Source organism: Astatotilapia calliptera, chromosome 17 (genome assembly GCF_964374335.1).
Source record: "Astatotilapia calliptera chromosome 17, fAstCal68.1, whole genome shotgun sequence".
Classification (NCBI taxonomy): Eukaryota; Metazoa; Chordata; class Actinopteri; order Cichliformes; family Cichlidae; genus Astatotilapia; species Astatotilapia calliptera.
In genome coordinates this window covers 20,188,604-20,214,389 of record NC_137438.1, presented here as the reverse complement: position 1 = coordinate 20,214,389, position 25,786 = coordinate 20,188,604, and the positions used below count along the sequence as shown (strand labels likewise).

Genomic DNA, 25,786 nt, shown 5'->3' with positions numbered 1-25,786 from the left:
TTCTAATTTGTATTACTTTAATTTTGAATGCATCTCCTTGATGTTTGTGTTAGCATGTTTCATCTTTCAAGTAGGAAACTTTCAGTTTTGCATTTTTTACCTCTGAGCTCGTAGAATTCAAGAGGAAAACACTTTTCCCAACAAAATGTGACCAGTCTGTTTTAGAGTAAATACACACTGCACGCTGGATTTATGATGGAGGAGCCCATTTGTGAAGCTAAAACTGGCCGTAAACATAAAGTTAAATTTTTTACCCAATAGTGGTGCAATATAGAAAGTCAGTAATTACAAGGTTTGATTACAGGTTGAAGTCAGGACCACGTTTACACTATGGTAATGCATAGAAAGTGGCACATCCCCATAAACTTGAATGTTGAATATAAAACTTACGAATTCTAAAAACACTTAACATTATATTTAAATGATTCAATAATCATTTTGTAACTAAGTGTTACAATCCCTGATAAAACATTGCTTCAAATGGTGAAAGTCTTGAGGAATGGCACCCGGAAACTTTACCAACAGGACACATCGTCGTGTGCCTCAACTTCAAAGGGTGTTTCGGTCTTTTAGCACAAGCTATTCTGCCATTTCCTTGGTTAGGTTTATAGATAATATTTAAATATTTAAAATGAACTTTTATTGTTTTAGGAAATGATGATTACAGTTATAAACCAAGACAAGTTAACCCTATGGCCATATTTGCATTTTGTATGCGTAAACTAGGAGGATAGGAGTGTTTGGCATTTGCCAGAGAACACCAAGATTGGCATCTTCGCCACTGGTGACCTGTGCTCTTCACAGATGAAAGTAGGTTCACACTGAGCACATGTGACAGATGTGACAGAGTCTGGAGACACCGTGGAGAATGTTCTGCTGCCTGCTTGTGTCAGCAGTTCCTGCAAGACAAAGCATTGATGCTATGGACTGGCCCGCCCGTTCCCCCAGACCTGAATCCAAGTGGACATATCTGGGACATCATGTCCCGCCTGATCCAGGAGTTGGCAGATGCTTTAGTCCAGGACTTGGGAGAAGATCCCTCAACAGATAATCCATCATCTCATCAGGAGCATACCCAAGCATTGTAAGGAGGTCATACAGGCACGTGGAGGCCACGCACACTACTGAGCCTCATTTTGGCATGTTTTAAGGGCATTACATCAAAGTTGGATCAGCCTGCAGTGTGGTTTTTTTTTTTTCAATTTTAATTTTGAGCGTGACTCACAATATGGACCTCCATGGGTTGCTAAATTTGATTTCCATTGATAAATTTTGTGTGATTTTTTTGTCAGCACATTCAACTATCTGAAGAAACAAAGTATTTAATATAAATTATTCATTCATTCTCATCTGGGATGTCGTGTGTATATAAGGATTTTTATATCTATCTACATTTTAACAGTTTCACAGACACAAGGAGGTAAAATTGCTCATATCAAAGAAAAACAAAAACAAATATTTGAGAAAAGGCAGAAAAATAGACAATTTAAAAATGCATATAAAAAACAAATTTTCACATGGCAGAAATATACTTTTTTTAAAATCTCGATGATCCCCGCATGTGTGCCTACACTTATCCTGTCTGAACTGCAGTCACAGTAAATCCCATCTCTGACTCCCCCTCTCTGATTGGAAGATGGGTCGTTGTAATGTTTTTTATTTTTGGCATTTCCATGTTTGCCAGTCTGTGTAAAAGTTAGCACAAAACAAAGATATGAGTAAAATACATTAAATAATACAACGTCAAAGTTAATGTTTTCAACTTGTCGTTTTTTTGTTTTTTTTTTAATTAACCAGCCATTTTTCTAGAATAACAAACCTGCCCCCCCATCCCCCACCCCACCCCGCGAAACCCCCCAAAACAAAACAACCAAACATAAAAACTTGCAGAAGTGATTGGAGCATACTTGGATTTCTCTAATTGTCATCTTTGCAGAAATAAAGCAAATTTTCCATAAACATGTTTTTGTAATTTGTCTGTAATTATGTTTCTAAAATTCCGTGCAGTGTCTGTAGAAGTAGAAGTGGTAGTCTGTGAAGATCGCCCCTGCGTATTGATAGTTGGTACTGCAGTCTGCTTGACCCTGAAGAAAGATATTGATAAGCATATACATTATTATAGCCCAACAGTCTGTAGGATCCATGTTTCTGTGAAAATATTTATATAAATAACATCAATAATGAAAATTTCTATGACAGGCAACATAAAATAAAATGTTTTTATAACACTAATGTTTCCATCAATGTTCTTAGTAAAAGTGAGGATTGTTTAAATAGTGTTTTCATGTTCATGCAGCAAGAAGAGGACTGTGTGTCTTTAAGGTTTCATAACCAGTGAAATGTAGGTCTTTTATAGAAGAAAAATTAATAATTTTTGGTTTCTTACAGCCACTGTTGAGCGGAAGTGATACCAGCTTTGATAAAGGCGAGCCACATGAAGAGGCCATTCATGTTCCCCCTGCCGAAAAAAGGCCAAAAAAGGTCAGTTACTATTTATTCAGCAAAACCTCTAATTTTCAATGGAAACAGTAAAAAATGTCACATTAAGGTCAGAAAAACAATTATTTGAAGCTAATTCTGAATGAATGTTATCATGATCACTTCTTTGCTCATTTGGGGAATTAGCCCATAAAAGTGAAAAATGGCCATACCTACTCAGATAGCAATTAAGAGCCTGGTTGCTGCAACTCATCTGCCAGTTCTCCTCCTTGACAAGTGTAGCATGGGCCACAGATGCCCACACTACACTTGTCATGAACCATAAGAAGTCTGGCTTGTGACATTTGGGCCAATTGATACCGAAGTGCTAAAAGTACCCCAGATTTTATATGTTTGTAAGATTGGAAGGAATATTAGTAAAATTCTCATTTTGTCTTAAGAAGATAAGCCAAACTCATCACTTCATATTAGAAGAAAGAAAAAGGCTTCAAACTTCCCCAAATGAACTAAATTCATTCCCAAAGTTAGAAGTTCGAAATTATTCTGAATTATTGATGAAGCTTTACTTAATTTTTAAGAATAATTAAATGGTTTTTGATAAATATAATATAGTTTTTAAGAGACTTAGTATTTAACTTTAAAACAAGGGCAAAATCAAACGATTTCTACAGCTGGGTTGATTTTCATCAGCGCTGCCCTTGATAATTACTTTGACAAGGCTGAAAATTCACTCAAAGTAAGTTTCACAGATCCAGATAAGTTTATTTCTTCTTTTTTATTCCAGAATCAGGACTGATTCATTTCATGCCTCAAAACTCACTTAGTAGAAAGAAAACCTCGACATAAATGTAAACGTATGACAAAGTATTCGTATGTTTGGTCTTCTGGACAGTCCTCTGTATATCAAGGTTTAAGTGTTACTGTGATTAGCATGTTGTCATCCCACTGTGAAGAAAACCTGCCACACATTCATTATTCATCAGTGATTGGCCCACACTTCCTGCATTATTAACTGCCACAGTGACTGAGTTAGTGAACTGGAACCTCAGCGACCCTCAAAACAAATTTCTGCCTAACTGCCGAACAACCCAGGCCTGATAAATGGAAGAAAACTGATGAATGGGTGGATTGATTTTGACCAGCAATGTAACAAAAAAACGATGAAAAATGATCCATTAATTTGCATCTTCACACAGGCTTTTGTGTTTTAATACACAGCGTCACAGTAAACAATTAGATATTAAACACATTTCTGGATTGTCTCATATTTATAACATAGACATAGTAAACAATAATTTATATATATATATATATATATATATATATATATATATATATTTTTAATTTTCATGAATTAGAGCAAACCATTCTACTTTTTTATTTTTTTTTTAAGTTCCAAAGTCTGGATGAATTTAATCTATTAAAACATTTTTTTTCAAATTTCATGTAAATGATAAGAAGTTATACTTAATATTGACTTATATTCTTAAAGATGAAAAAGCCTTAAATTAATGAAAAACAACGAGGAGATTCCCTTATTTTAAAAATGGCATTTATGTTCTAAAGAAGATAAAAGCTCAGCTTACAAATAAAGAAAAACCCTGTTAATTATCCTATTGTTTTGTGTGAAGCTTTTACATTTACATTTATACTTGCATGCTGTATATAAGTGACGTTTAGGGAAACAGATTATTGATTCTGACCTGTGTATTTGATGGGTATCTGCTGTCAGACACAGCGCTGATATCCAGCTGAGCAGAACAGACTGTGGACTCATCAAAATTGCACAGATGGACTACCAACTCCTCTGTAGAGCTACATAAACCAGACACAGATTTATATACACAAACAGAAAATAACATTTATGTCAATTTATTTCAATGTCGCATGTAAATTAGCATTTGAAAATCTAAAGTGTCATTCCAACATTAGCAGATAAAAAGGGAATAGATTAAGCTTAAATATAAATAATAATAATAAGAATAACAAGAATAATAATATTAATAATACATGTTTTAATAGCATGTGTGAGTATATTAGGATACTTACTTCATGAGCAGGGTTACTTTCATGTTGACAGGAACAAACTCACTGACAGGAACTCTGAAGATGTATCGACTGGGGCTTAAAGGAAACAACAGAAGTATAACGTTATTTATTTTTACTACATATTTAATTAATAGCATGAGGTAGCATGTATCATTACTGAGGACCTGCCAAAATTTAATTGAGATTTTACTGGCATTTAAGATTAAAGGTCTTTTTGACTTTGACATCGACATCCACTCCACATGCACAGTCAAGCATTACTGCAGCCTGTTTTCTTAAAATATCATTTAAGTTTACCTTTTCACAGTCTTCTCACTCTTTTTACAAAAGTGTCTCCTTGCTAAAGATCTAAGAAGGACGTCCAGTAGATGGAGACAGTTACATCACAAAGGTGTGAAAACTTTCACTGTGGAACTATTTTGCAATAATTGAGTCTATATAAAGACATTTAACGTAGTGCTTTAGGAGAGAGTGACATGCCTCTCAAAGAATCCTATAGTGAACTTTATGGTAGAACTCTGCAACAGCAAAGGTAATAATAAGAGCATTTTATTTGAGCATGCTTTTTAAGGCACTCAGGGACACCTTACAAGCAATTATATACCAAAATCACAAGCATTACAGATAAAATAACAGTTGGCAAGCGCCATAGAAATAAAATGTTGACATAGGAAAACCTCAGCAGATTTTTTACAACTTGCTGGTGATAGAAGTATAACAAGGAACTCCTTAAAATTAAAATTTACGAGATTTGAAATTAAATTTTGCTAGTGGTTCGCTACATGTTCATATTCATATTCCGTGACCACTGAAAATAAAGGCAATAGTTAAAATGACAGCTCAAAGGTGTAGAGTGGCCAAAGACGATTTTGGGAGTGCATTCTTTCTTTGTTACGCCCACGATCCACACAAAGAATAAACAAGGGCCACCAATTTGCCCACGAGCTGCACTTGGAGAGCCATGGGCTTAGGATGACATTTAACCCATAAATGTTTGATATTGGGACAAAGTCCACTTTATTTGGCTCTCATGGTGAATCTGGTTATTTAACAAGCTCGCAAAAGCTGAAACACCCTTTTTACAGCAGTGTTATCAAATGAAGAATATACTAAACAGTCTATAACCTGCATACAATCACAGTGTGTTTATGTTCGCTTTCTCTACTTACCCACATTCGTCTCTTAGGCAGTATTTTCTGTCAATCACCAGCTGGCTTTCTTTGATCGTGATAGAGTGGATAGTGGTGTTCGTCCCTGATAGAAACAGAAAAACAGATGTATAATTTATTTATTTTTTTTAAAGAAAAAGAACAAAGAAAATCATAGGAGCATTACTGGTGTCACTCAGACTGCAGTTCTCATGCAAGTAAATGATGATAAATGAAAAATTATGAAATTTATGACCAGAAACAGCATCAAAAATCCAAGTCCAGGAATTCAAGGTTCAAGTTTAACATGTAATAAACATCCTTTATTTTAGTGGACTAGAAACATTAGGCAATGCATCATCTTCCCTGTGACCCAGTATATACTGCTGCTACATGCACTTATGAAACCTCATGCCAATCAGGTTCAGATCAGGCAGGGCACTCACACTCCAAGTCTCACTGTTATTGCCCAAAAGACTGTTCCCCAACCCAAAACCACAAGGAATGTCATGGACATCAAGAAAGGGGAGGAGAGAGAGGAGGCTACATGTGGGCAAATAATGTAAAAAATGGCTCCTAGGAACATTTGGTGTTGTTCTTACTCTAGTTCTTACATTAAGTTACATATTGCAGCAATAGATGGCAGAAGAGCAACCACCGCCCAAACACTGTGGACCCACGAATTGGTTTTATATTGGTTTTCTGGGTATATTTTTTGGCTTTTTCTCTGCTCATTTTTGCTGTGTAAGATTATAACTTTCAAGGATTTGGCTTCCTTCCTATTCTAGTACATCTACATGGAAGAGAGATAAACGCATTGTGGCCAGCCTCTCTCCTCTCAAGATTAGCATAAAAAAGCATAAAAAATCCAGTTATTTACTAAATGCATGGATTAGAGGCGAGCTGCTGATAACATTGGGACTGAAGGAGGAGGGCTTGACGGCTAGGCCACGCAACCAAGCAGGCCTTCAGAGGGAACGCGATCGGCATCAGCGGGACTGAAAAGCAGCTGGAGCTGGGAGGGTCTCCTCCCTGACTCCATCCAAGCTCTGTTTGCCTTCTAAGTAATACTGATAGGATCAGAAACCCGAACTATTTAAACAGATGTCCCTATAGCCAGTTTTGACAACTGAAGATTGATCCACCAAGGCATCTGCTTACAATCAGTCCACAAAGTATTAAACCCCTATGGCTCCTCCTGTGGGACCAGAGGAGGATTGAGCCATTTGGTGCATTCATGCTGAACCCAGAGGAGTTGCATGCATTAAGACCCGGTGTGCTCTGAAACCGAGCTCTCGCCCACTGCCAGGCCCAGGCCTAGGCTGGGGTACTAGTATCTCTGGTCGAGGTGAGGCTTCATGAATCCTTGTTGAAGGATCTTTTGAATAACACTTTGTTTTTCCCTTCTAAGTTAAAATCAGTCAAAGATCTCTCAATAACTTTAATATATGAATTGAAACTATATAAAATTTTACTCACAGTCTCCAGCACTTTTCAGTTGTCCATAAAAATCTTCAATGTTTTTTTCTGAGGAGCAGAAATATCAAATGGTGAACCAAAAATCAGTTATGATGAAATTTTCTTTTAACGTAAGCAAGAACTAGAGAGTGAAATAACTTTACCTTTCATAACAGGTATTTCTGTTGATTTGGAGATGTTGATGTTTGAGTTAGTGGTTCCCTCTGTTGATGAAGGGCAGCAGTACACCTTATCACAGTATAGCAGATCACAGAAGTCCACAGCAGGGGGCCAGAGGCCAGGACTACCAGTTGGCAGGACTGGAAGAGATTTATCGTATTATTACTTTGTTTTCTCTGTTGCCACTGCTATTGGAATTCAGAAGCACTGAAAAAACTCTGAAATAATTTAATCCGAGTATTTAGGTGAGTGTATTTAGGTCTCTATCTGATCTCTAAATGCTTATAATACTATTTACACCATTATTTGTCTTTGTCCTTTTGGCTTTAGACTCAGTGTTAAAAGGCATAACATTACCTGTGCTGGTCCATGATGAGGTTTGCAGAGGAGTCTCAGTAGTATTACTAACACACAAAAACATAAAACTTGTTGGTTAACATAACAATAATAATGGAGACAAGCTAACAAGTACTACATTTCAGAACTTTTTAGCACCCTTCATTTTCATTTGTCATTTCAAGGGGTAAATAATGCTGGAGCTTGCCAAACAAACAAACTTTGACACTTAAAAATAGTCCAAGTCCAATAAAATGATCAGTGTGGCTGTCTCCCCTGGTGCTATAATAAAGTCTGGATATTTAGGATTTTTTTTTGCTTTACAAAGTGAAGTAGAGTTATCAGGAAGCTAGCCAACTAATAGAAATTTGAAGATGATATATTATGTTCTGACCAAAATATGTATAAAATAACTAAACTGTACAGCATTTCTGTGACGATGGACATAAATGAAGACAAAAAACAAAATACCAGTTATGTTTGGAGGGTTAGTTAAGGGCCATTTCACACATGAGGCTACCTGGTGGCTACGGAACAATGGCAAGGCTAACGTAAGAGAAGAGGGTAGACTTCTTCTCAATAAATGTCCATATTGAGACAAATGTCATCATATAGCATAAATGCATCAAAAACAATCAGAACAGCCAAGAGAATCTCACGCGAATCTCTGAGATGACCTATCTACAACAAGAGGATAGTTATTGATCTGTTATGGTGTGGTTTCCATTACTTTCTCTGTGAAAGTTCTAAAATCCACTGGAAGTTTAACCAGCCTGAGAATGATTCTTTTGGAAGTATTCAAATAAATGCACAGTAGGTTTCAAACAAACAAAAACAAAAATGCCCTGCACATGACGTGACCAGGGGGAGGGGGCTAGCAAAAAATGTTTGGGAACCACTGCCTTAGTGTATCTGAAACAACATATGTAATGATGGTGATCTGGAACTGTTTCAGTGACGAGGAATCACTATGAAAGCTGTTATTGTTTACCTGTTTCCAGGAATGGTTCCAAAATCTTCCTCCTTCATGTTAACTAGGTATAGAGTGGTGATGGAGATGACACTGCACACACAAACACATTACAAAATAGAATTTCTTTCTTTCTTAATTTAACATATCATTTCTAAGTGACATCATATCTCACCAGAAAGCCATAGTGGCCAGCAGAGCGAAGACGCTTATCTGGAAGACTTTATGCCGCAGGCACCGACTGTATTTGTGACTTTTCTCCTCCCTTTGCACTTTTTCAGTCTTACATGCATCAGGTATTGATATTGTCGACATGCTGCTGTGTTTCTGAGGTCTCCTGTTAGAAATAACATAAACACTGCTTCATTTTCAAATCACAGAATAAATTTTCCCAAAAAAAGGAAGAAAATTAAAACTCTACTCCTGCTCCTGAAATCCATCCCTCCACATGCTTCTTGAAGGATGGAAGATAGAGCTCCTTCAAGATTATAACAATAAACTATATTTATTTGAATAGTGATGAGTCTATCCATGACATTTAGCAAAGTTAAGAGGTTATTTTGTACAGAGGTGAACGACAGTCCTTCAACTTTCTACAGGGATATCGGCTTAAGGTACTATATACATTTCTTAAGATGCGTTTCAACTAGCCCAAGATAAGACCTAAAGCTATAGTAACTGATCCCTTGGATGTTATATCATCTGTTACCTGTGGTGATTTCTTGTCTATTAATGCCTTTCAGTGTTACCCACAGTAGCCTTCAGAATCTCAGTTGTCCTTGACCTGTGCTTTGCACTGATAAAGTACAGTAATGTTGCAATAAAGACTTCATGAGTCATTTTCCATGGTGCTATATACTTTGTAGTAGGACTCTGCCTTTAGACATAACCATAATGGAGTTATTTTAAGAGAAATTATGAAATGCATCCTTTTAAATATTAGATTTCCTTTAAAGGATGCATTTTATGATATTGTAATATTCTGTTTTGATCCATTTTAGCATTCAACAACTTGTGAAATTGAACTCATAAATGTAACAGTTAAGAAGGTTTGCTAAGACAAACCCTTTCACTTAGTTGAATGGAAAAGGTTTGCTTGACATTTTTGCAAATGTGTTAAAAATAAAGAATACAATTATTACAAGTACATACATAACACTCAAAATTGAGCTCAAGTGCATCATGTTTCCTCTGATAATCTGTCAGATGTTTCTGTAAGTCATTTGGAGTCCACCTGTGGTCCAAGAAATTGTTTGTAGACCTCTGAGACAGGATTGTAACTAGGCACAGATATGGGAATTGGTACAGAGAAAGGTCTGCAACACTGAAATCTCCAGTGAACACAGCGGCCTCCATCATTCAAAAACAGAAGAAGTTTGGAACCAACAGGATTCTTCCTAGAGCTGACCACCAGCCAGTCTAAGTAATTGGCTTAGAAGGACCTTAGTCAGGGAGGTGACCAAGAACTCAAGGGTCACTCTGACAGAGAGCCTTTGTTGCTCTGTGGAGAGAGGAAAACCTTCCAGAAGGACAATCATTTCTGCAGCTCCCACCAATGATGATGAGTGGCCAGACAGAATCCACTCCTCAGTAAATGGCACCTGAAGGATGTTCAGACCATGAAAAACAAAATTCTCTTTGACTTGAATGCCAAGTGTTTTCTGGAATAAACCAGGCACTGCTTATTACCTGGCCAAAACCATCTCTACTGTAGTGGTGGCAGCGTAATGCTGCAGAGATGTTTTTCAGCAGCAGGAAGCGGGACACTAGAAAGGAGTAATGAAAAGATGAATGCACTGTATAGAGAATTGGTGAAAACCTGCTCTAGATCACTCTGGACCTTGGACTGGGGTGAAGGGTCATCTTCCAACTGGACAGCGACCCTAAGCACAGAGCCAAGATAACAAAGGAGCGGCCTCAGGACCACTCTGTGAAAGTCCTGGCCGAGCCAGCGCCCGACTTGAACCTCATTAAACATTTCTGAAGAAATCAGAAAATGTGCACCAACACTCCCCATCCAACCTGATGAAACTTGAGAGGTTCTACAAAGAAGAATGGCAGAACTGCCTAAATATAGGCGTGCAAAGATTGTCCCATCATACTCAAAAATACTTGTCAGCCATTTTACGCTACTCTTTCAAGAATTCTTGAAATAGAAAGACGACTTCAATTTAAGACTGAAGAATTCACTTGGATGAGTGACAAAACATTTCTCCCATGGCCAGGGCTGTTCTCCCTGATAGACACAGCATTTGGTGATGTGCATGGCTTCAAGACTTCAGACTGTCATCAACTGCAAAATATCTTTATCGAAGCAGAACAATCCTTATCGGTTTGAGCCTCACAAAATGAAAACTGTGTATGAAAGCAGCTTAACACAGTTTTGTTGAATCTCCCAAACCTGAATTCTTCACACAAGAAGTGTGTGAAAAAGTGTCATTCTCTGAATACATATGGATGTAACTAAGTGATAGATGGATGAAGGTAAATACCCAGTGGATCGTAGACTACCCGTCAGACTCTTCAGCTTTGCCAGTCGACGGTTCCAGACCTCAAGTTCGTTGATACGAGTTTCCAGGTTGTCAGTGAGCTTTGACAGCTGCTGCACTGCGCCCACATTTTCCATGAAGATCTGCTCCTGGAAGAGGAGAGGGAGGGCATTAGTGCTGGTTGCTAAGATCACTGCAGGATGTAGTTGTCAGGCAACCATTATACTTTCAAAATGTTATCTTAAATGTTTCTTCTAATGACAACCATTTTTTTCCTTGTGTTGTGTGTGCATGCAACCAATGTAAGATTTGAAAATCACTAAAGTAACCTAAATTTGGTTGTATTTGAAGAGTAGCATAAATGTAGAGTATCAGTAAAAAAACAAAACACACACACACACACACACACACACACACACACACACACACACACACACACACACACACACACACACACACACACACATATATATATATATATATGTATTAGGGGTGCAACAATACACAAAATTCATATGTAAGCACTTCTTACCTTGTCCACCATGAGGAAGTTATTAATTTTCTCTCCGTCAGAACAGATGACATCTCCAACATCTTTCACTGCAGAAGGCAGCAGCTCTTTCACCTCCTGAGCTATAATACCTTAATATCAGAAGACACATGGATAAATATAGTATATATATTTTATATATATATATATATCTATTGATATATTTTTCATATTATTTTGTTATAGTATTAAAATCCATATTTTTGGGGGTAAATTTACTGGTGTATAGAGCTTGACCCAAGACTAGACGACTGGCTACCCAAAGGGTTGCTTCATAAAGTGTCTCATGACATGAAGATGGTCACCCAAATGTTGTGTTCTTATCACCACATTGTTGTCATCTTGTCACCAAATGTGTGCATGGTGAATGCAGTTGTAAGGTCACAATTTGGTGCTCAATTGATTTGCCAAATATATAAATATATATAAATATTGTGGGATTTGTACAAAATATTTATAGACACCATATTGATGTTGGCACTCGCAATGCCCTAGGCAATGTTTATGCAACGTTTCATCAAGATTGGGCCACTCGTCTCAGAGGAGAATAGAAAGATTCAAACATATGGTATGATCAGCATGATGAATTGCAGCACCTGTCTGGTGGGTGTGGTCTATTCCCATTTTGGAAGCAAACTCTGGTTTATAATCAAACTCGACTATCTTCATCTGATTAATTCTCTTCAGCTGCTGCTCAGAGTCGACCTAATAAGCAAAAAGAGGAACACATTTTTGGTCATTTTTAATGTGTAAAGTCAGAGGGACAATAGGACAAACAGAATTCAGCTGAACCACTGAATAAATGCCAAAGATATCAGTGGTGGTCTTTAAGACATTGCCTTTTTTAATTATACTAAAACTACTTAACTGTCGATTCAGATTCTACAGATTTCTGTGCTGATGTAGATACTACTACAGAAGACTAGAGAGTCGAACATCAACCACAAATGAAAAAGCTACCTGCTACAAATGGACAAAACTCATCATTTAGATATTCAGATAATGAAATTTTTTTCACCTGCTGTATGTTCTCCTTAGCGCGACAGTCAGATGGCTGCATGATGGTGCCCATCACTTTGGCATTACCGCAGACAACCAGTGCCTCATCAGGGGAGTCGGTGTTGATGCCCACCCGACCCTGACACACCAAATCTTCTTGCACCACTCCGCGCTGCCACATTGTGTCCCCATCCGTCTCAAACTGACCAGGGTTAGACGCCTGTGGCAAAGATTTATTTATTTTTAATGGAATCTTAAACTTTTTAATACAGTCATTGAGTTATTGGTTTATCAATTTTTGGTTCATAGATGTATTTTTTTACCCTGACAATAATCTTCTCCGACACCAAAGCTGTCAGGGGAAAACTCTCATCTTTGACTACAGCATACAGACCAACCACCATCTGAAAATACCTGAATAAGCACAAACAATTATTATTGTTATCTACTGCTGTTATGCCTTCATTAATTTTTTTATATTTATACATTTACAAACCTCTGGTCAGGGTTTGGTTTGCCTTTTTTTCGCATGTTGTTGGCCGTCGTCTCGCTGAAGTGCAGTCGGCCAAGTGTTACTCTGGTTATTTTGCCACCGGGTAGACTGACCCTGGAAGTTTTGATAGCATTATGTTTAAAATGCTGTATTTGCCACATTTTTAACTCTATCATCTGCCATTTGGTAGTCTAGATAGCTTGCCAGAGGCTAAATAATTTGACAACAAAGGCCTAAATCAAATCAATCCATACAAGGTCTTCTGCTTATCGAATTCAGGATAAGACAGTTTTGGTCTTGAAAAATGGAGTGTTGGAAAAAAAATGGAATGCTCTAAAATGCTTTTCTCCTTCAACACCCAGCTGCTTTCTTAAACATTGAACTGCTGTACATCATACTGTACTGTCTTCCATGAAGACAATAAGGCTCAAACATTATTCAGGCAAAAGAAAAGCTTTTCTACAGTAGTTAAGTCATATGTATCTGGTCAAAAATATGGACTTTAATACTGTTACATACCTGACTGGATGAAAGGGTTTTTTGCTGCGGTCAGGTTGAGATTGTTCAATGGTCACAAGGTGACTTGGAGTTTCCAGCTTTGATAAGAAGGAGACAAACAAACATTACACAGATGAGTAATGTCGGAAAGCATACTAAGTATTTGCATGTATGAATTGGGTGGACAAGACCAAAGTGCTGTCAAAGGATGGTAGGAACAAGATTTTAGACCTGAACACGGCAGAAATGAGCTACAAGAGCTTTGGGGTCCTTAGGGACTAGTAAAGCGCTATATAAATACAGGCCATTTACCATTTACCAAGAGCATCAGTAAGAAGCTTGATGAGAAGGTGGCAAGTGTTATTGTGATTATTTGGAAATCAAATAAATAGAAGATGACCATCAAATGTCCAGTCTGGAGCTCCATGCAAGAGGTTGCCTCATGGATCATAAGAAAGGTGGTGGTTTAGTCCAAAACTACAGGTGAGCAGTGTTGGTCAAGTTACTTGAAAAAAGTAATCAGTAACTAATTACTGATTACTTCCCCCAAAAAGTAATCCTGTTACTTTACTGATTACTTTTTCAAAAGTAATTAATTACTTAGTTACTTTTTAAAAACACGATTTACAACCTGAAGAGGTGATAAAGCGATAGGTCTTTCAGCCCAATTCTACTTTTTCTACATAATCCATCATACAAAATGTAATCAAATGGAAAGGTCTCTTTTTAAAACTTTTTTTATTAGTTTTAATCTTTTAACTTTATGCATCAAGCAAAAATGTAATTATATGCAACATTCTCTGACTGGAAGAAATTTGTTTAATATTTAAACCTAATTTCTGCACATTCCAGCACAAAAAATAGTTTTTTTGTGTGTGTGTTTACACTCACTCTTTCAAACAGATGCAAGTAAAACACAGCAGAAAATGAATAAAATCAAAGACTAGTGGTCCTTTTGCTCTATTTTCACCTGTAAAGCAGGAGTAGGGTAGGCAGAGGTTTACCCTGGTGCAGGTGTGCCGCAGTTATCAGTGGAAGAATCCGCGAGTTTCTCTGTGAGTTTCCCATTACGTCATAGTGCACTCGGTGCTTGCTTGGAAGTTTAGGGGGGGTTTCGCTGAAAAAGAAGTTTTCTTCCCACGCACAGCGGACACTAATGTTTTTGTCACTTTTTATGGAATCAAACTCAAAATAAGGTCAGTATTTCCACGCTTTAAACGCTGCACGCTTATACTCTCTCCTGCACTCGATATGTTATCCATTGTTGATCTGCACACAGCTGTTGTCACAAACGTGGAACTCGCTTACGTCACTGTCATGAAACATTCTGTTCTGTTTTACCAGGAATGTATTAGTCAAACCAAATCTGCTTATTACTCTGCTATTGTCTGCTCAAGTGAGAACTCTACCAAGACCCTTTTCTCACTATTCAACTCTTTTAACAGGCCACCTGATTCTCTCCCTGCTCATCTCTATTCATCTAACTTCTGTGATGCTCTAATGCTATTCTTTATTGATAAAATTCATAAAATACACTTAGACCTGGACCCTAATGCTCAATGTAGCTTCTCTGTCCTAACTTCTCCCCCTTCTCACTTCCTCTCTGTTTTTCAACTTCCATCCTTAGCTGATATTGCTGATCTCATCCATAAATCAAAGCCTTCTACCTGCCAGCTCGATCCTATCCCCACTGTCCTCGTCAAAGCCTGCTTACTCCCTCTCCTTCCCCTCATATCTGCTATTATTCACTCTTCACTCACCACTGGAACTGTTCCTGCTTCCTTCAAAGTTGCTGCTATTACCCCAATTCTGAAAAAAACTGGTCTAGATCCCAACAACTTTAATAATTTTCGTCCTATCTCCAATCTACCATTTCTCTCAAAAATCCTTGAAAAAATAGTTGCTTCACAAGTCCATCTTCACCTAACTGATAATAACCTTTACGAACAGTTCCAGTCTGGCTTTCGTCCTCTACATAGCACTGAAACTGCTCTTATAAAAATAACAAACGACCTTCTTATAGCAGCTGATTCTGGTCTCCTCTCCATCCTTATCCTTCTTGATCTGAGTGCAGCTTTTGACACCATCTCTCATCCCATTCTCCTTAGCAGATTAGCTTCTATTGGTCTCTCTCACACTCCACTAGCCTGGTTTAAATCATACCTATCTGACCGCACTCAGTTCATTCAATTAAAATCCTTCACTTCTCAGCTTTCTCCTTTATCCACTGGGGTGCCCCAGGGATCTGTCCTCGGGCCCCTTCTTTTCATCATCTACCTTCTTCCACTCTGACATATTTTTCGTAAATATAATATTCAGTTCCACTGCTACGCCGATGACACCCAGCTCTATCTCTCTACCAAACCTGACTCTACTCTTCCTCCACCCTCCCTCATCCTCTGTCTAGCTGAACTTAATTCTTGGTTCTCCTCCAACTTTCTTAAACTCAACAGCAATAAATCGGAACTTCTTCTGGTTGGCACTAAACGACTGCTATCCAGAATTAACAATTTCTCTCTCACCATCAATAACTCGCTGGTCCCTATCTCTCCCTCTGTGAAAAGCTTGGGTGTCATTCTCGATAGCACATTATCCTTTAACTCACATATCAATAATATTACACGTGCAGCATATTTCCAACTCCGTAACATTAATCGCCTCCGCCCCTTCCTCACACCTCACGCCACTGCCATTCTCATCCATAATCTTGTTATCTCTAGAATTGACTACTGCAACTCATTATTATTTGGCCTTACACAAAAATCTATCAACAAGCTCCAACGTGTCCAGAACTCTGCTGCCCGTATTATTACTAGGACTTCTTCTACCCACCACATCTCCCCAATCCTGAAGCAACTTCACTGGCTCCCGGTCAAATTTCGCATCCATTTTAAAATAATTCTGTATACATTCAAGGCTATTCATTCTCTCTCTCCACCGTACCTCTCTGACTTATTACAGATGAAGCTCCCATCCCGCTGCCTCAGATCTTCATCTTCTCTTTCTCTCTCTGTTCCCTCTGCTCGTCTGATCACAATGGGAGGGAGGGCCTTTAGCTGCTCTGCCCCTCGACTTTGGAATTCCCTACCCCCGGACCTCAGAAATATTAGTTCATTCTCTCTTTTTAAGTCCACCCTCAAAACTCATCTGTTTAAAATTGCCTATTCTTAAATTTCTGTATGTTTTAACTTTTATCTTCTATTTTTATCATTGTGTATATTTCCAGTTTTTATCTGTTGTACAGTGTCCTTGGGTGCTTTGAAAGGCACTATTTAAATAAAATGTATTATTATTATTATTATTATTATTATTATTATTCTCGCAGAAAAAAAAACGGTTTTAGTAATGCAGTAACGCAGCATTCCTATGAGAAAGTAATGGTAATCTAATTACCGTTTTTGCAATAGTAATCCCTTACTTTACTCGTTACTTGGAAAAAGTAATCGGATTACAGTAACGCATTACAAGTAACGCGTTACTGCCCATCTCTGCAGGTGAGGAGTTTATTAATGATCTAAAAGCAAAACACCATAATGGACTGAAATCTTGCAGCGCCTGCAAGGTCTTTGGCACTCACTGTGTTTGGCAGAATGGAGGTGGGAACATAATACTTTGAGGCTGTGTTTCTCCTACGGGCACAGGATGACTTCACCCCACTGAAGTTATCTTGTACCCTTAGCCATGTAATGTTCATTGGCCCCTCAATGGAGTTTCACCATTTTCATAGAGTATTATTATGCATGTAAACCTCCTTTGATTTAAAACTAATGTTTAATGTCTGCATGATTATTTTTCCTTCTCTAACTGAAAGTAAATCTATACACACCTTTACCCCGAACACTTTTATCTGGAAAAAGTCGATTTCCTGTGGCCCACTGGCCGTTTTGATGTACTGTGGCTCTGCATCCACACCAATGTGAACAGTGACCTGAAAGTGGTTCTTCTTTTGGCAAACAAAGGACTCGTCAGCTGTGGAGTAGTTGAAGCCTTTATCTGTATCAACGTGGTAGGCAGGAGGAGACCTAAAACACAGTGATGCTGGTAAACCATGTTGTAGGTCAAGAAAGGCTATCTTTGCAGTAAGAGACTGGGTTGATCCTTGACTCACAGTGTCTGGTAGTTGCTGTCGTGCAAAGTGCTCCACTGTTCTGGCCTGTACTGTTCCCAAGATAGTAGTTGATAGGATCCCACACCCATTCCACCAACACTTGCAGTGCTCCCCACACCACCATGAGTTCCTTCACCATCAGAGCTGGAGGTGCCAACTCCTGCAGATGGTTCCTCAGACTCTGATCTCCTCCTTTTTTTCCTCTCTAAGGTGCTGAAACAGGAGAAGACAGATTCAAAGCTCCAATGGAGTGCCACAGGGCTTAATCTTAGGTCCACTGCTATTTCCTTTTTACATGCTTCATCTTCGTGGCATTTTTATGCCAATAATATGTACACACACATTTTTATATCAATAACAGTCTTCTGTGTATACCAATAGCAACTGTAGCATACTATATCATGTGACTTAATGGGATTAAATTCTAAATGTCAAAAACTTTCCGCATTTCAACAATAATTTAATATTTATTTTAACTGATTAAACTCCATTCACTTGTTCTGGCTGTCAATCAGTCTAAATTCAAGAATATTTTCTCAGCCTTCTTTTGCAGACTCACTCTGTCATTGCAGAACTGATTTAAAATGTAAGTAATTCAGGACTGTCTCTAAAACACATGCCATGCCTTCTTTATCTTTATGATTTGGATTGTATCCCATGGTTTCTGTTACCTTGCTGTCAACTTTTAGGACTATTTATTCAGACTGTCATTTACATGATAACAATTCCACCTATTGTAAAATAAAATTACCACATTGTGACATCATAGCGTCATAAAGCTGAATATCTGCTTACCAGGTTTGTAGTGTGGAGGCAGAGCCCAGCATATGGGTTGGAGAGGGTGTGGTTAGATTTGGGAGCAAGCCTGGTCCAGTGCATGCTGTGGTATAGATGTTTGAAGGTGGTAAAGGTGGAGAAGGAGGTGTGGGTGGGGTGTAAGATTGCGAGTATTTCTCTGAACTTAGATAGCGTGATTGTCCAGGTGAGTTATGTGTGTGGTGCTGCTGCAGAGGAGCAGGTGGTCCAGGTGGAGCAGGAGGGGCAGGTGGACTCCCAGACTTGACATAAGTGTTTGTGAGTCCCAAAATACAAAGCTGATCATGAGTCAGCTCGCTGGGGTTGGAGGGGGCAGGCCGTCGACCCTTAAAGTGACAGGAGGAGGAAGCAGCAGATGCATTTGTGGGTTGAAATGCCTCCTGCGTGGTTGGCTGGTTGGACCAATAGGATGACATGTAGCGGAGGTTCCCTGATTAGAGAAGAAAATGTCTTACAAAAGCTTTTTTGTTTCATAAATTATTTGCGATAAAACATGATTATTATGAGCCTCAAGTCATTGTTATTTTTATATCTTGAACAATTAGCACAGATGTGCATATGCCTGATGTTTGGGAGGTCTCTTTGCTGGCACAATCATCACAACAAGAGCAACCAGTCACTCACTCCCAAGGTAACAGGTTTGTAGTTTTTTCACACATAACGAGGAAGATTACACTTGTTGGAATTAATAATTTGTACTAGATTATTAGATTACAAGTGAAGAACGCTTCTGCAGACTCAAGGGGCTGTTAAAGTTGTGCGGTGTTGTAATTATTATTTCAGTTATGAATAGCTATAAAGGGGTCACCATGTGTGCTTGATCAGGTTTGCTTTTCAAATGTTAATAAAACCAGTGCTCTTGTCAGCGTGCGGTCTATGGGAGAAAGGAATGTGAAAAAACGAAATTTGTTGTCTCTTAAAATGCAAATATTGCATATAAAAATGCATGTCTGATGTCTGTAAATGGTACCTGGAATCTGTGCAGGTGACCAGGCCTCTGAGCCCGAATCAGGAGGAGACTCAGGCAGCATGCTGGGAGGAAAAAAACAACATGAAGAGCAATTCTTATTCATATTTAATATAAGTGTTTAATTGTGTTATGCATTTACAGCTTTCCCTTTGGTGATAACCAACCAGCTGAACACTGACTTAATGTTTGTTGTCTAACAGAATCTCCTCCAGGGAGAAATGATGATATTCATATTTAGTTCTGCAGCTTCAGGATGAGCTGTTTCATGCAGCAAAATACGAGGAAACCTTCTGCACCTGATAGTGAACTTTGTAACTGAGATATATTCAAATGATTATCAGGCAATTAAAATATTGAAATACAGTCAGGACTTCATTTTATAGACCCTACATCATAACTGTAGGGTCATGACCCTAACAGGAGGAGAACTGAGTTCATGCTGTCAGACAGAAATAAAATCGGATAATTGTACCTCAAAGCCACTCTCAGAAAAATACGCAAAAAAGTACAAAATTAGAGAGGTATTAAAAAAAGGTTCCTATCCACATTAAAGGACATTTCAAATGTTTAAACCTCCCTTTTCACCTCCAAAAGAGCAACAGATGAAAAACATGATCTCAAAGTGTCGATGTGTCTTTGAGGGTGACTCTTACAAGCTGATGGGGTCCACATCGTTGCTGAGGTACTGCTCCAGGATGCTCGTGTCAACCGCGACAGAGCTGTCCAACACACCGTTCACATCCTGACCTGAACACACACACACACACACACACACACACACACACACACACAGAGGAAATTACAACGACATTTTCACAGTCGTCACAAACACAAACCAAATGTTAAAGAGTTCAGATTTTCACCTCCAGATTTTAATCCTTCCATTACAGTAGTTTTGCATGATCCACAGTTCACAATAAAAGCCATCCTTCCAGCCAGCCTTACAGTTTAAGCCATCTTTCTCTGATTGACAGCCCCTCATAAACAAGCAGAGCTGCGTGGCTGAAATAACCGCATTAGGAATATCTGCTCTCTATGACATCAAACAGATCCAATAGTATTTGAAACTCTGGTGATGTTTATCACAAGTATATGAGCTACATGACAGAAAATAAAGAAAAGCAGAGCAGAGGCATCTTAATAATTTGTTCCATTATTTATCAAAAGTCCCTCTGATATAATCAGTGGTGTTGAATAACATCCAGTTTCACACGTGATAAAGTTCACCTACACACACACTGATCAATAATTTTTGATCTTTATCAGCTTTGTGACAATATGGAACTAGATAAGGTACTGTACATGTGGCCAGTTAACCTACTGACAGTTGGTGGGTTTCTATTTTTAGGGTCAGACTAAAAGTGAAGGCTAAAATGAAATGAAACTCACAGACAACAATGAACTGCTCAGATTTTCAGGACTCTTTTAGATCATGGGAATGTTTCTGTAGAAATCCTTAAGAATTTCTGAACTGTCCTTATTGAGGATCTTAACTTCCCAGTAACTCATCCAAACCTTCTTCCAAGCTCATCTTTAGAAGTCCATACAACCCTCTTAATAACAGGTTTATCAAGCGTTCCTGGAACTGTCACATTACCAACCTTAAAGTCACCTCACAAGAGAATTTTATCCTGCTTAAAGACATCAGCACTTTCACCGGAAAATCCTCAACCATCCTTACGGATTCTTACAGCACGACCCACCCCTTAAATCCAAACCTCAGGCTTTCACTCATTCTGTGATATTCGCAGGTGACGTGCTGCTAATGTTAGGAGGATATCCCACCATTGAAGAACTGCTGCAGCGCCTCGTTCTCTCCCAGGACCTGGGCTGGCAGCCGGCTGGCTTCAGGATCCATTCAGCACAGTAGGGGGCGCTGCAGTGGCAGAGCACGGGATGAGGAGAAAGTCCAGCAGAGCTCTTCACACTGAGAATAAACAAAAAGGTAAATTTTTATTGAATTATTATTATTTTTACCAGCACACACAACAACAGGGCGATGATGTTAATAACCGCTGCATGTTGACGATGTTTGTGCAAAGCTTTTTTGGCCCACCGTCCAAGAAGGAGGAAGGGTGCATACAGACTTACATATATGCATGCATCATTATAGTGAGATTAAAGAGACAAAATGTGATCACAACATAAAATACTTGAGGCTGAGCTCAAACTAAAAAGCAGCAAAACTTGAAGCACAGACTGTAAATAACCTGCTTTTTGGAGCGTTTTGGTTGTCGCCATGTTGGTGTTTGGAGCTAGAAATGACTTGACTTGGAAGAGAGGATGCAATGCCACACTAGGAGCTACTGGTGGACTGCTTGGTTAGTGAGCTGCATACATGAATGTTGTGATTGCCATCAAAGACTGAAGAAAAGGCAGATTGTTTACTTGTTTACCACACACATAGATCCTGCCACACAGATTAACCACACAGCAAGGGATTTTAGTTAACTGCACCATTCAGTGTGAAAAGGCAGCTGTGGCTCAGGAGGTAAAGCAAATGACCTGCCAGCAGAAGGTCAGATCCTGAACACCAAATTGCTCTTGATGCTTGTCTGTGTGTGTTTGAGAGACCATTAGGTATAACTGTGTGTCAGTGGGTGAATGTAGTTAAATGTGCTTTAACTGCTTGGGGTAGAAACTCATTTCTTTACATTTAACAAAACACACCATCGTTCCTGACTTTAACCTTTATCTGTATTTGTTGTCTGAATCACAGAAAGCAGTCACGCCACCATCCACGCTATGTTTGCAGATGAACCACAGTCAGGTGGACATGTCAGTATCTTAGAAAGAACTACTGACTTCTCTTCATTGGCTCCCTGTTATTGAATATGTTACCAAACAGACAGACACCTTCTCTACTTTTAAGATTAAACTTAAAACTTTCCTTTTTGATAAAGCGTTTAGTTAGCGCTGTATCAGGCGATCCTGAATCTGATCTGCATTTAATCATTACTTGTTAGTAATCTCTGGCTCTCTTCCACAGCACGTCTTTGTCCTGTCACCCCCAAATGGTCACGGAAGACCACTGCCCGTACCTGAGCCTGGTTCTGCTTGATGTTATTTCCTGTAAAAAGGGAGTTTTTCCTTCCCACTGTTGCCAAGTGCTCATAGTTTTCTCTGCATTATTGTATAGTCTTTTATAAAAAGCACTGTCAGGTGACTGTTGCTGTGATTAAGTACTGTATAACTGAAATTGAATTGAATTAAAGCTGCCTGCTTTAACCTGTTTTTTGTTTTGAAGATGGACAGCTGCTCCGTCTAATCACCTGCAGGGAAAAGGCCTTCTTAGAGAAAGCCTATACACAAATACAGCATGCATCCATTTATGATTGCTTTAATTATGTATTTATAATTTCAGTTCATTCATCAACTTACTCTGAAAATGGTTAAAAGCAGAAAAGTGAGAACACACTTGATTTGTTTTTATTGGTAATGCGTGTCTGACGACACCTGCAGTCAATAAATCACCTGAAATGTCCTGTTTAAACAGCTCAGATCTGCTGGGACATGTTTGTTCAAACACACCTGTCTGCAAGATGGCCGCCAGTCAGTGGTGATTTCAGACTTTATCCAAGCTGCTGTCTTCAGGTACAATCCATGTGTAAGGACGGATTCAGTGTTCCATGTTTCAGATCCTCAAAGACTCCCCAAAGTGTCCACTGTTCCTCGTCTTTCTCTGTGTGTGCAGCCGAGGGAAATCCCTCCTTTAAAGAATAAAAATGTTTTCTTGTGGTTGTATGCGGTGCTGTGTGGATTGTCTCTGTCTGTCAGCTGGACTTTGAGCTTTGAACAGGAAGAGGCATTCGCACACCTGACAGAGGCGGACATCCATAAACCAGCCAGTCATATTCTGGAAGCACACGCATGCCGAGCCTCTCTGTAAATGTTGCTGTACTTTCTTTCTCCTCATCACCTCGTGATGTTTCACAAAGCTGAATGAAAGCATCCACACATCAGAGGCTGCTGTTTCTGTCTTTGCTATGCAGAAATTCAAGTTCGCATTTATACATCTGCGAAGCTGAGGGTGTAATGTGTGATTAAGTGGTTCGGTGTGAGTTTCAAACAATTACATTTCTGTACTCTGATGAATATTCCCTCCGACACACCACACGTGATCTGTTTATTGGCTGTTTGGCTTCAAACGTCAGATTCAGACCGCAAAGAGTCGATAATTCAGGGGTTTGTGGGGCGTGGTGGTGGTGTGACTGTACCTGCAGGCAGAAATGTGCCTCATATGTAGTTCAGACAAATTTGTCTGAGTTACATAATCTGTAACCTATAGCCTATAACAAAAAGGTATTTTACATGCTTCTCTTTTAAATTTCTCCTGAATAGCCCAGTATCTATTTCCTCATGAGTCATGACACTTTCTCTACTGTCAGTCTGCTACATTAACTACAGCCCTCTGACTACAGCCACACTTCAGTTGATGACTCTTAAACACTGTTTACCTGTTGTACACATAATGTCAAAGCTGTGATTTCTTCTCATTTTCCTGATAGATTTAGTTCATTTTAGGAATTTTAAAACTATTTAAAAACACAGAGATTTGCAGTAAATTCCCTAAAGAAAGCTGGTTTAAAACATCAAGATCACCATTCAGATTAAATTTCTTTCAGGGAAGATCCAAAACCTCTTCGGTGGTCACCAGCAGGATTTATTTAAAGAAAAACAAAACCGTAAATCTCTGAAATATCATCCTGCTTCTTTTTGTGGAAATAACCTCAAATTTGCAGGAAAATCCTGCAGCTGTGGCTTGGGCTGCCTGCTGATGCTAATACTTAAGCAGTGAGTCCTTGGTCCAGTGTCTGGCTGACCCTCCTTTACTGAATGTTAAAGAATTGAATGTTAAAGAACAGGGAAACCTTCAACCACGCAGTACTTTTGAGCTCATGCTGTGTCATTGTTTGACCAGCAGGTGGCAGCAGAGACTGAACTGTCATCAGTCTGATAATGAAAAAATGGCGTAATGACGTTTTTAACCTAATAAATAATTACATATATAGCAAATGGTTCACATCAGTTGATCAGTGCCTCTCCATCTGGCCAGCAGGTGGTGCTGCAGGACTACAAATTGCTCAGTCAAACTGTGGCTTCACAGGCTGACAAGTCAACCATAAGGAGTCAAACACAAAAAAGTGAACACATGAAGACAATAAAAGAGCAGTTTTGATGCTGCCCTGTAACTGGAAAAGTTTTTCCTAAAGAATTATGATATATGTCACACACAGCCACAACAAAAATATATTCACAGTAGGAAAGTGCTTCACAATTTAAAGGAAAGTGACACATTAAAGATATTATAGACGTGTACACACATACGAGTTGTGAAGCAGCCAGTAGTAAAAGACACATTCCCAGAATAAACTAAAATGAGTACGGTGTTTAAGAACAGGCAGGCCTATGAAAACAAGCTTTCACATGATTAAAGCAAACCACAGATTAAACTGAACTGACGTGCTGAGGAATTTAAAACTGCATTATTTCTAATGACCAGCGGGGGGCAACTGCTCTGAGTGCAAAGAGAAAATGGCCCTCGGCTCTTTGGATTTCTGACCTCAGCATTCAGTTTCCTCATGAGCGCGTTAGCTCACTTGCTCGTGTATGCAACATGATTTTTGTTTAGTAAAATACAAAAATATCAAAGTGTTAGTCAATCAGTGTGAAGTATGAGATTCATGCCATCAAGTCCAGTTTTAAAATGTTAAAATACTAAAAAGGTGATGCCATCTTTTATATACAGTCTGTCCTTTACTTTAAACTTTGGAGCTGTGGAGGTCTCAGTAACAAAAAAGAAGTATTAGTGTTATTATGTCAATTACTTCTACTTAATTATGTGACCTTTAAGCCTTAAATGTGGAGATTGAACTGTAATCAGTAGAAATCCATCAGAGAAGCAGCAGACACACCTATTTTTGCTAGAGGCAAATGATCTACTCGGGTTTGTTTGTAAGCCATCGACTGGGATCGTTAAACAAATTCACCTCAGCCACAGTTCACGATGAGTCAGTGCTCCGGTACTTTGTGGTTTGTTCTGGGTAATTGTGCGATTGTTTTAAGAAATAATCAGTGTGACTCACGTCACTCTGGTTTTCTTCACCCGATGGGTTTGAGTTCCACAGCAGATAGGAAAAAAAAGAAAGTTTCTAACAGCTGACTCACACAGAAAACTTTAATGAAACACAAAATGCTCTCATTGGTGAGCTTGTAGGAACACAAAGTGCGTCACCAGCACAGATTCAGAACTTCTGCATCAAAAGACTTAATTTCAATAAAT

At 38.8% G+C, this 25,786-nt stretch overlaps 1 protein-coding gene across 1 annotated transcript; it reads right to left on the bottom strand.

The window, feature by feature from the left end:
* Positions 1–1,360: 1,360 nt before the first annotated feature.
* On the bottom strand, positions 1,361–23,263 carry myrfl (myelin regulatory factor like). Its single transcript, XM_026147217.2, has 24 exons — positions 23,035–23,263; positions 21,289–21,430; positions 20,157–20,250; positions 19,504–19,565; positions 18,513–18,963; positions 17,718–17,930; positions 17,436–17,631; positions 13,631–13,707; positions 13,115–13,225; positions 12,942–13,032; positions 12,638–12,838; positions 12,216–12,324; positions 11,602–11,711; positions 11,073–11,218; positions 8,756–8,917; positions 8,602–8,673; positions 7,632–7,678; positions 7,259–7,414; positions 7,116–7,163; positions 5,658–5,742; positions 4,489–4,563; positions 4,143–4,254; positions 2,387–2,458; positions 1,361–2,084 (listed from the first exon to the last, which is right to left on the bottom strand). The coding sequence occupies exons 2-24, from the start codon at positions 21,359–21,361 to the stop codon at positions 1,992–1,994; spliced, it is 2,856 nt and encodes a 951-aa protein (XP_026003002.2). The 5' UTR covers positions 21,362–21,430; positions 23,035–23,263; the 3' UTR covers positions 1,361–1,991.
* Between the last annotated feature and the right edge of the window lie 2,523 nt (positions 23,264–25,786).

Coding starts and splice junctions, on each gene's coding strand:
- myrfl (XM_026147217.2), bottom strand. CDS start 21,361: ATGGATCCTGAAGCCAGCCGGCTGCCAGCCCAGGTCCTGGGAGAGAAC. Junction 5,743..7,115: donor ACTGAAAAGTGCTGGAGACT/GTGAGTAAAATT, acceptor TGTTTCTATCAG/GGACGAACACCACTATCCAC. Junction 2,085..2,386: donor ACTTCCGCTCAACAGTGGCT/GTAAGAAACCAA, acceptor ATCTTTCTTCAG/GGTCAAGCAGACTGCAGTAC.